Raw genomic sequence first — 17,308 nt, 5'->3', positions numbered from 1 at the left:
TGTGCACCATAAAGGAGGAGTCAAATGATTTGGGAGTGGGAATTATGATTCAGTGCTGGTTTCTCTGCACAATGCACCATTATGTAAAAAGGCCCATTGGCTTGTTTTGTGTAGCTTAAATGAGTGTTAACGTCATTCATGAAAACATGAGACCTGAAGCCTATGTGAATGTAATTACCTTTTTTTTTTTTTTTTTTTGGCCCAGCCCTTCACAACCCATGACACTAGTCACAACATTGATATGGCAAAAAGTCGCCACCTTGTGGCCAAAAAGGGTCAACAATATAAATTAAAGTAATATGAAAGTACAGTAATCCCCCGGTTTATCGCGGTTCGAATCTCGCGCCCCGGTTTATCGCGGAATTGCATTTGCCACATAACTATTTCGTTTCACTGAATTTCCCGCACTATAAAACAAAAGAAAAACGTATAGGCAATTGTTTTTATGGAGTTTTATGTTAAGAGAATGACATTTATTCATAAAAAATATAATTCTTATTATAAAATGAAGTAAAAAGTTAACAGTACAGTACTGTATACATAAAAATAGCATTTTGGTGATGGCGTCCGTTTATCGCCGGAGGTTTTTGAACGTAACCACCGCGATAAACGGGGGATTCCTGTATAGTAGCTTTTCCAGCAGTAGTGAATTAGCTTAGCATACGTCAATGAGAAGCAAACAAGTGCATTATTCTTTCATAAAAGAAGCAAAGTTTAATTTACAGTTTTACTAAATGTACAGTTTCCTTTTTTAAAAAAGTGTCATTATACACAATAAATACAATACAAAATTAATTTGTAGTACTATACTTCAAATTCTTACAGTTCTATTTTTTTTTCCTTTAGATTAGTTTTCTTTTCCTCGTAATTGAGCTGTGTTTGCATTTGAATTGTCCAGAGGGTATTTGAAGGATTCTACATTACGTGTACATAAAATATATAAATAAATTAGGATGGTGTTGTTTTTTTTTTGTTGTTTTTTTTTAACTGCCACTTAAATGTGTGATGCAAAGTAAAAGTTGTTTATAATCACAATAGAGGATGCTTCTCGGCTCTATGATGGAGATGAAGATGTTGAAGGATGCAGTGATTGTGGTGTCCATTAAAATAACTGGTTTGAAATAGGGTTGAATCTGCGTCTGTACCGAGCACTAATCTAACCTGATTGAGCTTTCCATATTATCGAGGAGCAGTGGAAAGTTGGAGAGTAAAAAAAATTAAAAAATAAAAATAAACTGAACTCTTCCAGAGGCAGAATTTTCAGGAAGACGGTTGCGCAGCGTTTTGCCCTCTGTCAGGTCAATGAATTTTCTCGAAAAACTGTAGGCAATTTTAAAGTATAAAAAAAAGGACTACAGGTATTCACTGTAAAATGTGCTCCAGTTGATGGTGTCATTTAAAAGGCTCGGTTAGAAATCTAGCAGTTTGCTTTATTGGCAAGTGTTTTTCAATCCCAGCAGTCACCACATCAGGTTTTGCTGAAACCCAAAATGATTCAGGAACAGGAGGATTTTAGTGATGGGTCGGTTTCTTTGTTATTGTAATTCATGATTTTGTGCTGAAGGGGGATGATGACTACGATCTTCACCAGTGGACAAAAACCTCAATTGAAATTCAAAAGAACAACATTATAAAGAATAACATCAAACCGTAAAGGCAGAATTCTACAGTGGTAATGGCAATTAATCAAGGGCAATACATAAAGTAAATGGTCAGATTGAAGAAACTTCCTCACATTTTGGTATTATTAATAAAAAGGTTAATGAAAGAATTTAAGTGAGCAAACAAAACAACACAAAAAAACATTCCAAAAGTGAGCCTGGCATGACAAAGTGCACTTCACGATTTTGGAAGTAAGGGGAAATTACACCTAGACAATATTGTGATTCAGTAGCCATCCATAGACAAGCAAGGCAAACACAGCTAAACAGAGTAAAGTGATTTTCCTGCTTTGGCGTCTCCCAGGCCTTTCAGTCTTTCAGAATCTCTCGACTAAAAGGGTCTGTTATCTACTATGTGTTTGTGACACCAGATTTCCATTCTGTCCTCGTCCCCCTAACTGTGGATGCTGTGAAATGGAAGATGATGATGGAGAGGGAGAGGAGGTGACAGTGTGTCTGTACGATGATGCTGATGAAGATGCTGTGCCTTGACGATGGTGGGTTTGGTGCTGGTTGGATAAGTTTCCAGCATAGACCCTGTCCACGGCTCCACGGGTCGGTGGGCCCTGCTGCAGATTCAGTATGCTATCTATAGCACACTGCAGATGTTCGTTCAGTGAGTTGTCCAGTGGGGGGCTACCACTCGAGAAGCTGGCATTGTCCATGTCCGGGGAATCTGATTTAGATCGTTTTGCAGGAAGTGACGAGTCTCGCGCCCAGGATGTTTCGCCAAGAGATGGAGGGCCTGGCGCATGCTGGTCCATTCGAAACGTCCCCACTGCCCACTCACGGCTTTTACTCATCTGCCCCAGGACCCTTCCCATGTGGTCCCCGGTATTACCATCCGCCTCGTCCTCTTTATCAGAGGATTGCTGCTGCTGATATGCATTTTTAATTCCATGGTAAAATTCATGCTCTACAGATGCCAGGCCCTGTGAGCTCGCATCTGTGTGGGTGTGAGAGGGCTTACAGACACCTTGCTGTTCCAATTTCACACTGGCAATAACCGTCCTCTCCACTGAAGGGGAGGCTGCAGGTGCTACTGGTGGAATGGGTCCCATGTCGCCCCCTCCTGGCACTCCCGGTCGGTGATGAGGGCTGACATTTTTGCGGTAGGTCTTGCGTAGTGGTAGTCGGCAGGTAGTCAACTGAGGGGTTGACGTGGAGGTAGGGTTCAATTTGGCCCCAGACACCTCATAGTGCTCTAGTGTGCCATTCACTTGGGCTGAAGAGGTGCAGGAGGATAAGGACGAGGACATTGATGACCAGCCATGAGAGACTGAAGGGGGTGGGGCAGTTGAGGAAGTTGTAGTAGCAGACCCTGCATGTGTTGCTGCTGCACTGAAAGTGACAGAGGATGTGGAATTACTTGTAGGGGGTGATGTCCTTTGAACTGTGGACAGATGGGTTACAGGTGGTCTTGTTTTAGAGGGTGGCTCAGGGCCTTGTGGTAGTGGAGTGTGCTGTGGCTGTAAATGAACTGGGTCTAATGCAGTGTTGTGAACCACTTTGCTGAACCCTGCCTCTTGCTTAATCTTTAACTTCAAGCCAATTCGTTGACGTGCCTCGTAGGTCTTGATGGGAGGCTTGCTAGTCCGCTGTGGAAGTGCATCGTCGTCATCATCATCATCATCTGCAGAATGAGTCGAGGATGAGGTGGGGCCAAAACTGCGCTCAGAGCCCAGGCCTGTGGCTTTTGCACAAGGCCGTACCACTGACGCAGTCATAGGGGGGCAGCTAGTAGACCACGATACCAGTGCTCCCCCTCCTCCTTGTTTTATCACTAGTTTGGTGGGGGGAAAGGGAACAGGAACAGGGTTAGCAGTGGTAGCAGTTACCGAGGTAGAAGCTGGAGCTGGCGTGCCAGCTACATGGGCCGTTGCTACAGCAGGTTTGAACGAGCTCAGTTCTACTGCTGCAGGCTCAGTTTTAACCGAGCTCAGTTCCACTGCTGCAGGCTCAGTCTTAACAGAGCTCAGTTCCACTGCTGCAGGTCTCACACCACTGTCTGCAACCCTGTTCACCATACATGAATTGGCCACAAACTCCTCTGTCGAGAAATAGAGAGTGCACTGAATAAATAACACAGGCTTTTGCTTTAATGTAACATTCGATCGGGACAATGTTCCCAATGTATTCCTGAACACATACTAAATATTACAACAGGGCTGTCTAACACACTGCATATGAAAATAACATTTAAGCTGTAGTCTATTCTGAAGCCATCATGACTGCCCTGGACCTGCTCCTGCAGAGGATCTTTTAAGATGTACTTTAACATCTTAAAACTAAAAAAAACTAATGCATATAGTAACCAAGCCCCCCCAATTTTTGTTACCTGACCAACAAAAAAAATCCTACATTACAAAGCATACATGGTGCATCTTTGTTTGTTGCTGCAGTATTCCTTGTAGTTGCAATTTACTGAGAAATCAAAGTAAAACAAGTATGCGGCATACTATAATTTGTATTTTGAATCACTTTTCACTATTTCTGAATGGTCATGCATATCATTTCGACTTTACCTGGCTTCTCCTTTGCCAGTATCCTGTCTTGACTCAGGGCGATCTTCTCCTCCTGGATAAACATCCTATCAATCATTACCATCTCTGCAGAAGGACCCAGCCTCTGCTCAAAACAAAACATGAAGCACAAACTCGATGTCAAGGACAAAAGAAATTATAGGTGAGATGGGCAGAGTAATAAGACTTGTGTATGCTCATACCCTTGATTCTTCAAACAGCAGGTGACGATATTTATCCAGCATGGATTGTGTGCGCTTCAAAAGTTGGCTGGAGACATTTTCAAACTCTTCATCCACTGGGCAGAGAACAAAAATATTTATACAATCAGTAATGAAGACACCAATGGGCACACTCAAATTGTTAAAAGTCCACAATATTGAGACTGCATTTATGTACTTCATTAACTTCCTTGATCATTTATATGAGTCATCATATACAGGCTTTGGGTGCACTACCTTTGCGGTAGTCTTGAGGAGTGGGAGCCATGCCTTGGTACACGTGGTAGGGCAACAGCCGGCAGAGTGTGTCCTCAAAAGAGTGGAAAGGTGAGCTGTAGTCTGGATGTAGTACAGAAGCCTGAAGCTTCCTCAACTGTTCTAAAATCCTACACAGACCCACACACACACCATTAGCACGTAATCTGGACAAACCGGTAACTAAATTGTTCCTTCTATGGAAATGGGTACAGTAACTCTGGGGCAAAAGTAGAGAATTATATTACAGGATCAAGTCTGGGTTTCTGATCTGACGATAAAAAATGTATAGTGCATGTCTAATTCAATTCTTGTTTAATACTGCAAAGCCACACAAACGGTAAATACCTTGCTTCTTTGCTTGGCTCTGCACTTAAAGGCCTTTTTAAAGCTGAAGTCTGCAGGAGGTCAGAAAAAAAATATATAACACACAGTACGTTAATAATAAATACAGCCACATGCCATAACAAATTGTAGCATATCACAGAAAGCAACAGGTGTATACAATCCTTGCCTGGGTTTGAACAGGAGCTGAAGGCTGCAGGGTAGGCATCTGTGAGAGTCCGCTGTTCAGAACCTGAATCTGTAACCCTGGTTTACCTAATGTCAGCCCTCCAACTGCACTTATAACCCCAGGTTTTGCCTAAAGGCAAATACAACATTGGGTTACAAATTATATACATTACAGAAAGACAATCAATAAATAGTCAAAGTTACTAGTGAGTCAGACCTGAACAGACTGAGCAAGATTTAGAGGGGGTTTTCCTTGATTTACTGTTGTTCCACTTGGACCTGAAGTTCCAGGAAATACCTGGGTGTCATTTGAACCTAGACAACACAAGTATTGACCGTATATAAGCACCACAAGTATATACATAACAATAAGGGAATTCTATAATTATAATGATATTTAACCTCACATAAGCACCATAATAGACAGTTCACCTGAAACTGATGACTTGATGAAGACAGACTTCTGTTGCAACAGAGATGTGACAGATGCATTGACTGTGCTGCTGGCTGAAGAGTTAACCAGTTGAGTTGTGGGCTGGTCAGGCAGTTTACTAAACTGGTTTGCCTGAGTCTGAGTATGAAGTTGTTGTTGTTGTTGTTGTTGTTGTTGCTGCTGCTGCTGCTGTTGTTGCTGCTGTTGCTGCTGTTGTTGTTGTTGTTTTGCCTGAAGAAGGATGTTTTGCTGAACCTGAATAAACAGAAACAGACTGGTTAGAGCAAAGGTGCTGTACTCATACATTTCAACAAAACAAAAAGATTTCTTCAAGCACACTTGAACTAATCTTCCTCTACGAATGTTGCAGTCAAGATGATGTTGGCGACATTTCAGTCGCCTGCATTAAGATTTCACAAAAGGCTTGCCTGGTTGAGTTTATCCAGGAGCTGCTTCTGCTGTGGTGAAGGCTGGGTGATCGATGACATTGTCTGTAGTTGTGCATTAATCAGCTGTAAATGGTGCTGCTGTTCAGCAGTCAGGCCTGGCACCTGTTTCAACACGGTCCCAGCCGCGGCACACACTGCAGGTGTCACAAAATGGAACTGTGACGAAGGAGCCTGGGGAGGCTTCGGGGAGCAAGAGGAGGTGGGCAGCTGTTCCTGCTGGAGAACCACAGGCTGTGAAACAACCTGTGGAATCTGCACATGAATAGGCTGAGGCTGTGCCTGCTGCTGTGTTTGCTGTTGTGGAGCTTGGGCAACTGGCTGAGATGGTTGTGGTGAACCTCCTATTGAATTGTGTATTATAAAGAGTGGAGGTATAGAGGAAGGTGTGCATGCCCGTGAAGGTGCCTGGGATTGAGATGGTGGCTGTGCCTGAGGCTGAGAGGGAGGTCGGGACTGTGGAGGGTGAGGGGACTGGATCTGAATAAGGGGGGAAACCTGGGATGGCTGGGGGCTGTCTGAGAGAGTCGGCGTCACACTGTGAGTGGCCACAGACCGAGAGGGTGAGGCGCTTTGGATCTTTAAAGCTTGCTGCTGATGTGCTGCTGATGAAACCTGGAGATTAGGAAATGAGAGGGCAAGCAGAAATTCATCAGTTAACAGAATTAAAACAATTTTTTTTTCTAATTTTCTTATATAAACTTAAAATTGAATCCAAACTGAAATGCATATTTAAAATCATGGCAACAATACACAAGCAGCATAGTAGAACAGCAAGAAATGTGGGGGAAAAATATATATAAATATTTGATTTGAATCATTACATTTACAATGGAATAACAAACAATTCTCATCTGCAGAAACCATATAAAGCAACAGACATTTCTAACAGGACATGGACTGTTTACTATATTTCACATGCTAAGTGAAATATACTTCAAGGTAGTACAAAGATGTGTGCAGCAATGTCGTAGTTCAATGAGACTAGCGTAGCTAGGTTTGATTAATTCTAGTTTGTTCAGATTAATGAAAAGGAACATTTAAGTGAATACAGTTTTGATGAAGAGGTGGAGAAAATAAATTGAATCCACATACATAATTAGATCAATATTTAATTCACACTATCTTACCAAATTCAATTTACATTACTTGAAAGCCCTCTCTTTTCCATGACAGTGTCAAGTTGAATTATAAATTATTTGTTGATTAATTAATATGAATAATCGACTATTAAAATTAGTTTTCCTGCAGAATTCCTCCAATGACATTCATTAAAGGTCAGTAGCCACATTATCCTGGTCATCCAGATGCTGTGGATCTGAAGCCTTTCACTGGACGGATGCATCCTGAATGTCAGTTGCTATGAAACAACTTAAAACCAGCATGATTTTGGGTGGTGGAAAGGGGCATTAATTTGACCCATATGGGCACAGGGAGAACATGCAGACTGTAAATCAACCCAGGTACACTGGAGTCACAAGGCAAAAAGTGCTGCCTGCTGCACCATCATGCCCCCATATTTAAAAAAAAAAAAAAGAGTCCCAAAATTATATACATCACAAAAAGGGCACTTAATTCCTCCATTGAGGTGAAGTACTGTAGTTCTGCTAACAGTACCAGACATCTATTTGGGACACTTTTATGAGGCCAATGTTGCAGACATGCTCCTAGGGCATTTTACATTATATTTATAGTCATTAACACCAGACCACTACATCTTCAAAATAATCATCAAAGTAAAACATATTACTGGGGAACACCACACACACACACACACACACACACACACACACACACACACACACACACACACACACACAGCGGTCATTACCTTACATATCACAAAATTTAATGAATAGTGAACCATGAAAATTAGCAGGGAAGGGAAAGGAAAAGCAACAAATTAACAAAATGATAATGCAGACCAAAGTCAGATTGGCAGAGCAACTGAAAGGAGGACACAATGCTAAAAGGAAAGGCATGGCAGAATGTGAGGTCCAGCAAAAGGGTGTTTGTTTGCATGTGCATGTGCTTGGAGAGGGAGCAGTTTCACTGGATTACAAGGTGTTCCAATAGAGCTGAACAGTCAGGTTCGGAAGTAAAATGCCATCAATTCCTGTCATGGCTAATTTAATTATTAGCAATAACAAATCACAATAATTGATTCTCCTCAAGCATCATTTTACAGTGTAGTTTTTTAAAATTATAATTCATTTTAAAATGCTGGCCCATTAATGCAGGATACTGATGTCATAACTATAAAAATGGAAACTATCACATGTATTGTCTCTCACTTTCTTTCGATAAGATTCATTTAATAGCACTTTTGTTTAAAACTAACTAAATAATGATGTAACTTGTTTGTTTTTCAATGTTGTAAACAAATGCAGCAATCATTTTGTCAATTTTGCACTACAGTTGCATTAGTATAGTTCAGTTCTTTCCATTTCATAACCATTTCAGAAATTCATAAAAGCATAAAATAGTCCCTTCATCCTAAAAAAAAAAATAAATAAATAAATGAAAAGGAAAATATTTTCTTTTTTCCAGAATGAGACGATTCACAAAACTACTTAATGAGTTTGATCTGTCACTCAGCTGAAATGAGTCTGAATGTATTCAGTGATTGGCTAATCTTTTGCCATCAATTATTCTTGCCTGGAGAAAGCAGAACTCTACAGTGAGACTATCTGCTCATGAACTTGTGTGGCAGAGATATTACACCAAATACTGTACTGATTTACAAGCGGGATCTCTTACGTCATCTGCAGATACTGATTTAGTCTTGGGTGTAATAAACATGCATTATTATTATTATTATTATTATTATTATTATTATTATTATTATTATTATAAGACCCACATTTCCTAAGCATTTCTCCTTCCTGATCTTTCTAACTAAACTCTCAAAAGACCTTCAGCCTCTTCCTATTTAGTGTTATGACTTTTCTCATTTGAATTACAGTTTTCCTGTTACGGACACTAAAAATGCCCCAAATTCCCATTGACTTCCATTAAAAATCCAAACACACCCAATTTCACTATTATAAATGTATTTTAACTAGTTTGACTTGGTTTTTACATAGCAAATGATAGAAAATAAAAATTAAAAAACAGCCCCCACATATGTACACTAACAATGTTGAGACCCTGGCTTGGAAGTTTCAAGATTTCAGGAGTGTCATAAATCACTTACACCATTCCCTCTTCTCTCCTTATCACTGTCACTGTACCTATAACACACACACACACACACACGCTACATCTATTGCTCCATCAGTGCCCCACACTTTGTCTATCCATCTCTCTATCTACCAGTAGCACACACACTCTCCACCATATTTCTTTCTTCCAGCTTGTGAAACAGTTTCAAACTTTAATACTGGCTTGACCAATGTAATGCGAGTAAAGCAAATCATGTCAAACATTACCTTATTTTAATTCTATCATCTGTTTTCCCAAACTGAGTTTGGAGAAGGAAGGAACCAAAAGATGATAGTTTACATAGGAAGCTTTAAGACGTTCAGAAGAATTCTTCTCAGCCATGTGGAGAAACCACTTTCGAAAAATTACGCAAGTCATATGTTTATTCAGTGAGCGCTTGCTTTGGCCTGAATTTTTTCTCTGACACAACCCCATTGGTGTTTACTGACTGATTACAAGAGAATTAAATATCGTTATGAATTAAACAACTTTTAGAAGTAATTTTTTAACAAATGTAATAAATGAAATATAAAAATATTGCAAGATAAAAAATAATCAGCATCGAAGGCTCCATTGTTAGCTAATCTATTCCTTTTTTGTTATTAATTAATCCTAATACACATCGAGCAAGCAATAAACTTTTAAAAAAACATTCTTTAGATCTTTTAGACATCAGACCTTGCTGTGACCTTGGCCCTGTTTTAATTCATTACAAAATCAAATCAGTTTATCTCCTGTTAAAAATGACAATACCACAGAAATCAAACAAATCAGACCCGGCCTTGAGACATCCGACTATTGAGAATCTCAGATGAACAACCCAAAAACTTACTGAAGCTCCCAACTAGAGGAAGCATAAAAACCGACGGTGATATAAAACTAACTGAAATGTAACATTACAGCAAAAATAAGCATGATCAATTAAATTGTTCATATTATGATCAGTATGGTTTATAAAAAAAAAATGTATTGCTGCATCTATTCATTTTAAGATTTATATCATAAGCATATTTGTTTTTTTATTTATGTAACTTAAATAAAAACAGCATTTTATAGTGTAGGGCAGAGGAGGGGTGTGTGCACCGGATGGGAAATGACATATCAGATCTTGTAGTTGATATCAGATGTCAGCGCAAGCTGGGTGTCTACTTTGCAAGTTAATGTTACCTTACGTCATCTGATATTGCAGCAGCCTAGCAATACTAAATTCACACTCTACGGTTATGCATTAACTCTAGCCAGTGCGAGAGAGAGAGACCGAGTTGGTTTAGTGTTTCCCCAGTCAATAACAGCCATCATTATTGTTCATATTTTTGGAACAAAAATGAAAATTGTATGACATGTACACTAGAATAATATATGATTCACTACGCTGCTTGTACATAAAAACCCTACGATATATACCGAAACTAAAGCCACTAATATATTTACAAAATGTTACTATTAAGGAAAATACATTATAGTCAGGCCAATTTATGCGCCTAATGTGGGCCCCAATTTATTTCTTTGTAAAAGTCAATTGAATTATTTCTTATACTTTTTTTTTTTTTTGCTTTGAAAAGAATAGTGAGAAGATTCATACAATAGCTGGTTGGTTTATGCCTCAATCTCTAGGTTAAGATGAGTACAAAGAAAATGAATAGGAAATTTACTTCCTGAACCAAAGCTGTTCAAAATGGTCAATCACTGTTCAGCTCTATATGCAGCAGTGCCAGCAACAAGTGGGTGGGGCTTAGTGCAGAGCACAAGCTCATCTACCTTGTTAACCAATGCTGCCATGTCAGCAGGGCCAAGGGAAGGACTTGCATTCTCCCCTGGGCGAGTTTCAGTTAATGGGCCATCGTGAACTGTAGGGGCGGAACCAGAGCTGCCACCACTGACGATAACAGATGCAGGTACACCCACAGAGGCAGGTGGGTCTTTCCCTGCTTGGTGCTGCTGATCCTGATATGAGCACATTTATCAGGTCAGGAAGGGAGAGGTAAAACAGTAATCCAAACTAGGGAACGTTTAGCAGGGCTCTACACTGGAATAACTTGCAGATATACCAGACATACATAACTCTCAAAGTAGATTTGCATGTCTGCATGGATGCTACATTGTGCATAATCTGACTAGTGGGCATGGCCTTTGTATCTGGTGCATTTTGAGTTTTACAGCTAAAAATTATGCAAATATTTCAAACACAAGTAGAACACTATCTAGAAACAGCGCACACCAACCTGCTGAAGGAACATCTGCACAGGCTCCTGACTAAGGATTATGCTGGAGCTTTGAGGAGTGAACAACACCTTTCCTGGGCTGTGCTGGACCTGGGAAGCCAAGCCCACTGTGCTCACTGAGGTCGTAGATGAAGTTACTGTAGAAGATGGCGATGCAGAAGATGAAATCAACATAGTGGCTGAAACTGGAGGACCAGTCTGAACAGTAACGATAGAGGGTTGGGACTGGGTTTGGGCTGCCTGCTCATTCGATGTTCCCAGGTCAGCTATGCTCTCACTTGGTTGGCATTGGGTCATGGCTGTTACTCCAGTGCTGGTGTTGACACCACCAGCCTGCTGCTGAAGAGTTGGCTGCAAACTGACAGCTGGACTCAGACCCTCTATTGACAGGGAACTCTGTATAGGCATGCCTTGTATCACAGTTTGAACATGTCCTGTAACTGAATGAGCTTGATTCTGTGACTGAGCTAGAGAAACAGGCATCTGGAAGAGTGTGGGGTGGCCCATCTGACCAGACTGAAGCTGTATGGGTCCAGAAAGAATGTGGGCAGCACCAGGATGACCTTGAGGGGCCAAAACCTGTCCTAGATTTATATTTTGGTTGGTTGCCAAGATCTGATTGGCAGCAATAATTTGTCCACCTGGCCCGGAACTAGTGATAATGTGTCCCCCTGTTTGCTGGGCCAGAATCTGACCTCCAGTCTGAAGCTGATTAAGCAGGAACTGATGATTCTGCCCTTGTAAGACAGCCTGGGAAGGAATGACAATGCTGCCCTGCTGATTTAGCAAGTGAACACTAAGAGGCTTGCCTGATGTAGGATTGCTTTGCTTAAACAGGGCTTGGGAGAATTGCGTCCCCTGTGTGGTGGTCTGTGTACTCAATACTACATTTGAACTTGGTTTGCCAGCAAGGAAGGTAACATTCTGAGCAGCAGATGCTGAGACTTGCTGCACCCCAAGAGCTTTATTGGCATCATTTTGCAGTGTATTTGCAGCTGGCAGTTGCTGCTGCTGTTTGAAGGATTTAGGTTGGATGGTGCTCCCTTGGGGAGGTTTGGGTTGTATTGGGGTTGGTGTCCGCTGTATGATGACATTCTGCATGACCTGGTTTTGTGTCTGAGACTGAGTTCCTGTATTTAAAGGACCACGAGCAAAACCCAATATACCACTCGGTGCAGCCATTGTGGTACCACTACTTATGGTGTTAGTGCTACTGACACAAATAGCTGGACCATTCAATGATGGAGATCCTAGAGTGGCCTTGCCTCCCTGAATCAACAGTCCTCCACCAGAGCCAAGCATAGACCCTCCAAGACCAGCCTGGGCCCCAGCACTGGTGACATCGAGTCCAGGCTGGTGCAGAGGATAGCCACCCATGGTTTTGGCCAGAATGTGCTGCCCTGATGGATTGATAGTCATTACAGTGGATTGACCCACAACTTGAATCTGTCCAATGCCCAGGTGTCCAGATTGGCTTCCATTTGGTAGGGTTTGAAGGCTTGAAATGGGCTGAAGGGTCACGTTTCCAAGTCCAACTTGCTGCATGAATGGCTGGACATTGATGGCTTTGTTCATGACCTGGGGCTGAAGCTGCATCCCTTGGTGTGCCAGAACTGAGCCAAGCATGTCGGTAGTTGCACTGGAAGGTGTGGTGGTGGTGCCCTGACCAGGAAAGATTTGTGTAGTTCCAGCAATGCCCACACCAGGCAAACTAGCATCAGGCAGTGGTTGGACCACCTGTGTCAGACCAGTCAGCCCAAACGAGCTGAGGTCAAGCTCAGCCTCTGCTTCCTGAAGGCTCTGCTCTGTGATATTGGCTTCTGCCAGACTCTGCTGCAGAATATCACAAGGTTCATGATTTGACCCAACACCATTGCTTTCATTATCTCCTTCTTCTGGTGAGGCCCCAAGGATGTCATCATCTTCTAAAAAATCCAAGTCAACACTGACCCGGGGAAGGCCAGATGGCTCACTCGTCGACAGCTGAGCCGGTGGTTGGACTTCAGGAACATGGTCCTAGAAGGAACAGGAAAGGCACATTTTTACATGCTTTCATTAGATCACGTCATTAAAGGAAAGGCAAACAAATGGTATAGATGTCTGTGAGATGGGATGCCTGCAGTGGCCTAGATTGCCCTATCGATTTGCCGCTGATGGTTGCTGGGAGGTTTGAATCTGATCTGATGGGTGAGGCTGAGGAAGGCATGCTACATACAGGAACATAGACATAGAAAGTGGGGAAACGAGGGGAATTATACTTACCCCGGTGCTGGAGAAGAACGAACTGGACGGGTCACTTGAGCCATCCAAAAGGTCATCAGCATCCAGCTACAGACAGGTATACCCAGAATAGGACAGACCACCACACCACAGACAAGGGCAAAGGGACAGGTAGAAAATGCAGAAGGACAAAGACGCCACAGTGAAAAAGCAAAGGAGAAGCATAGTGAGGATAGTGTCCAGACCCACCAAAGCACAAAACATACAACCATCAGTTAGCAACAAGACAGTTAAAAGGAAGGGAAAATAGGATGCAAATGATATATTAGATTAGTATGTCAATACTGTGAATCAACAAAAGAGAAAGTAAAAGGGTGAAAATGCATGCAATCTTCTAAAGAAGATCCTAAAGAAGAAAAGGAAATAGAAACAATCGCCTGGAAAGGAGCTGGAGTGGAAGGGAAAATCGAGGCTAACGTGCTATACACACACACTTTCTCGAGAGTTCCTGTAATACCGCTGTTTAGAATGTTTTCACACCAAATAGTTTAATTGCATTACTGATACCCGTTCCTGTCCTTTGATTTGGTCAAATTCACTCTCTCACTGCACTTTAAATTGAACAGTGCTTAGAAGCTACACAAGACCACCATGTAAAGGCACCAGGGTTTGATTTAGACTGATCAAATGATTTATATATGAAAGTAAATTGTCAGCAAATTGTCCAGTATTTGGACAATTGGTCATCTGGTTAACTATATTCCAGATTCAAACTCACCTGTGTTTCTGATCCATGAAGAAAGTCATTAAGAGCTTGTGGGTCACTGTAAAAACAAGGACAAAATACTTAATTTTCTTTTTAAAATATAGACATAGACAAAAAATAAACACACCATGATCTGTCTATATACTTCATTGAAATTAGCTGGAAGATGTGGGCTCAGACTGTTGAATGCACAGGCAGTTCTGGTCAGTTTAACCACTGTTCAAAACTAATGCGCTGCCTTCTAAACAAATGCTACACACGCTTATATAAATACAAGTTACAAACTGAGTGGGACAGCTGTTATAAACATTTCCTAATTTTCTTAGTGAGCTAAATGAATGATGTTTGCATTTAATTTCCCATGTATGGTGAATATACCAGTGCAAGGCAAAAGATGAATTTGAGGAAATGCTGAAGATAAGATTAAAATATACGAAAGACAGTACACAAACTTATCACCAACGGCTTATTATTAACAGAGACACGGCACAATAATTCATACACCCGTAATTTGTCTCTCTCTAACAACTTTATTAAAATCCATTTGAATAAAAGGAATCATATTGTGCTGCTTTATCTTTATATGATTTACAGCTTGAGTGTCAATAAGTGGAATAAGATGCTATAGCCTACAGTTAGGTGCCAGGATTTTAATGCACTCTGTGGACCTATGTGCACAAGTATGCATGCGTGCAGCATAAGTATGTATGTATGTATGTATGTATGTATGTATGTATGTATGTATGTGTGTATGTGTGTGTGTGTATATATATATATAGACATGCACATTTGTGCACATAGACCAACATTGTAAATCCTGGCACATAATGCACATAATGCACCTAATATATATATATATATATATTATGTACACAAGTTTGCATGCATACACACATATTACTGCATATGTATCGAAATGCATACATGCGCAAGTGTGTCCCACAACTGCACAATTCACTCTTACTTACCAAATAACATCTAGCAAGCACCTGCCATCTTCATCATCCATGTCAACTAAAAGATGGTTAGAAAGAAATATTCCAATAAATACCAAGGTTTTTGTCAACCCCACATTTGCCAAGAAAAATATATCATGTAGACTGTTTATTTTTCTTCTTGAACCAGTAAAAAACAAATAGTACAAATAAAGTCTCAAATTTTGTCCTTTAGGTACTGTATAAACATGTTCTTTGCATATTTCGATACACACTGATACTATGCCATGACAGTCAAATGATTGTGGTTGAAAAAGACTTGCGCTACTAAGCCAACGTGCATAGAGCAAAGCTGAAAATAGAGCCAAAAGAAAGCAAAGTTTGTCTTATAGAGGATTCATTTCTGCAATAATAATAACAATAATAAAGTCGTCCAGTCTGGTGATAAGAAGTCAAGTGCAAGTAAATGTCTTGATGACTGAATTAGGGGTTGAGGGGGTATTCGGGGGTCCACAATCACAGAAAAGGAATATTAAATATCACATTAATATATACAGGAAAGAAAATGTACGCAGTAATAATAAATTGCTTTAATCTAACACACTGATTGGATAAGGAGTTGTTTTTTGGGGTGAAACTAAGCTGACTGTTTTTGCTCACAACAACTTATGAGATGTTTGAACGCAATCGATCCAAACTACTAAAAGAAGATAGTGGTAGGCGGGGACCCGGGCTTTCTAATTCAAGAATAAACCTGCAGCCAGCAGCCTATCAGACCGCTTTATATTCACCCAAGACCTCAGATGTAATCCGTTTCACGCATAAACCAGCATCCCAGTTCCACCAAAGGGCAAAGCGATACCTGAATGGAGACTCTGGACCTCTAGGATCCGGCGGTTGTACTTAGCTTTGCATAAGTACAACTTGTCCAAAATATCTACTGGCGCAATCCGATTGCTTCCGTTTCGGTTTTCTTCTTCTTCTTTCAAAAAGCCTCTTGCTAATCTCTCCGATCGTTTCTTTCCCTCCTTGCTAACAAGCTCGTTTTCTGTAATTTCACTTAGCTGAGCCTAGCTAGCTGACTAGCACTCAATTTGCGTTAACTGCTTTAGGCGCAGTCCAAATAAACCCTACAATAACTGGATCATCGGCACAAAGTATTGCTTGTAGACCACCGTTCCACAAAAAGCACGGCTCGTGAGCGGTGGAGCTCGTATGTTTAGCTACCAATAACAAGCCAACTGCGTAACCTAGTAGCTTTATCCTTGGCTAAATATGAGTTTATGTTGGAATAGTCTTGGACCAGAGGGTATGCTTGGGAATTCGTTGTAAAAAAAAAAAAAAAGATGAATCTATTCGCCGACTCATGCAGGAATTCGGCTGGATGTACGTGGTCGAGGTGAAGTTTGTGACTCACGTGCAGACTGCAATCGCTGCAGCTTTACAGCAGTTATTCAGATTTATAGAGAAATTGCTATATTGTAACAAACTCACCCGAGATGATAGAGGTACAAGCAGCGCGGGGTCTCCAGAACATCCCTGCACGGGCTCCGCCTCAGGACCCAATCACAGAGCCCAGAAACAGGAAAAGGCGCCCAGCGCATTCGCCTGATTGATAAACTTTTATTATTATTATTATTATTATTATTATTATTATCAACAAAGTTTTATAATATAAAAATAATAGAGCTGCCGAATCCATTTAAACAAAACTCGTTTTATTTGAAAGCGGCGGTTCGTATAGGACATAGGACTGATTAGGCTACACGTTTGTGTCGCTGTGCATAAATAAGAACTGAAGCTTTATATAGGAAATTATTATTATTATTTTTTTTTAAACCGAATCAGCTTTTTTATAAGCTTTTATACATTACACATACCATGTTCTTTATGTCAGAGATGTTTATTTT

The 17,308-nt window shown here is 40.8% G+C and overlaps 1 protein-coding gene across 5 annotated transcripts; it reads right to left on the bottom strand.

The window, feature by feature from the left end:
- Window positions 1–688: 688 nt before the first annotated feature.
- Window positions 689–17,009, bottom strand: bicra (BRD4 interacting chromatin remodeling complex associated protein). 5 transcript variants are annotated; one of them, XM_046863769.1, is made up of 15 exons: window positions 16,893–17,009; window positions 15,432–15,477; window positions 14,476–14,521; window positions 13,740–13,805; window positions 11,478–13,493; window positions 11,014–11,199; window positions 6,034–6,666; window positions 5,605–5,860; window positions 5,390–5,487; window positions 5,174–5,302; window positions 5,008–5,057; window positions 4,642–4,790; window positions 4,387–4,481; window positions 4,187–4,289; window positions 689–3,711 (listed from the first exon to the last, which is right to left on the bottom strand). In XM_046863769.1, the coding sequence occupies exons 1-15, from the start codon at window positions 16,933–16,935 to the stop codon at window positions 2,006–2,008; spliced, it is 5,622 nt and encodes a 1,873-aa protein (XP_046719725.1). In that variant the 5' UTR covers window positions 16,936–17,009; the 3' UTR covers window positions 689–2,005. The 5 variants fall into 5 exon arrangements, with proteins under 5 accessions (XP_046719725.1, XP_046719726.1, XP_046719730.1 ...); XM_046863770.1 differs by lacking the exon at window positions 16,893–17,009 and adding an exon at window positions 16,261–16,853; XM_046863774.1 differs by lacking the exon at window positions 11,014–11,199.
- Window positions 17,010–17,308: the final 299 nt, after the last annotated feature.

This window comes from Silurus meridionalis, chromosome 13, assembly GCF_014805685.1.
Source record: "Silurus meridionalis isolate SWU-2019-XX chromosome 13, ASM1480568v1, whole genome shotgun sequence".
Taxonomy (NCBI): domain Eukaryota; kingdom Metazoa; phylum Chordata; class Actinopteri; order Siluriformes; family Siluridae; genus Silurus; species Silurus meridionalis.
The sequence above is the reverse complement of the archived record's forward strand: the minus strand, read 5'-3'. Positions and strand labels throughout refer to the sequence as shown.

What these genes read in the sequence shown, in the direction of transcription:
- bicra (XM_046863769.1), bottom strand. Translation starts at nt 16,935, where the DNA reads ATGTTCTGGAGACCCCGCGCTGCTTGTACCTCTATCATCTCGG. An exon ending in TTCATGGATCAGAAACACAG is followed by an intron (nt 13,806 to 14,475) that starts GTGAGTTTGAAT and finishes ACCTGTCTGTAG; the next exon opens with CTGGATGCTGATGACCTTTT. An exon ending in GAGCCAAGCAAAGAAGCAAG is followed by an intron (nt 4,791 to 5,007) that starts GTATTTACCGTT and finishes GGGTCTGTGTAG; the next exon opens with GATTTTAGAACAGTTGAGGA.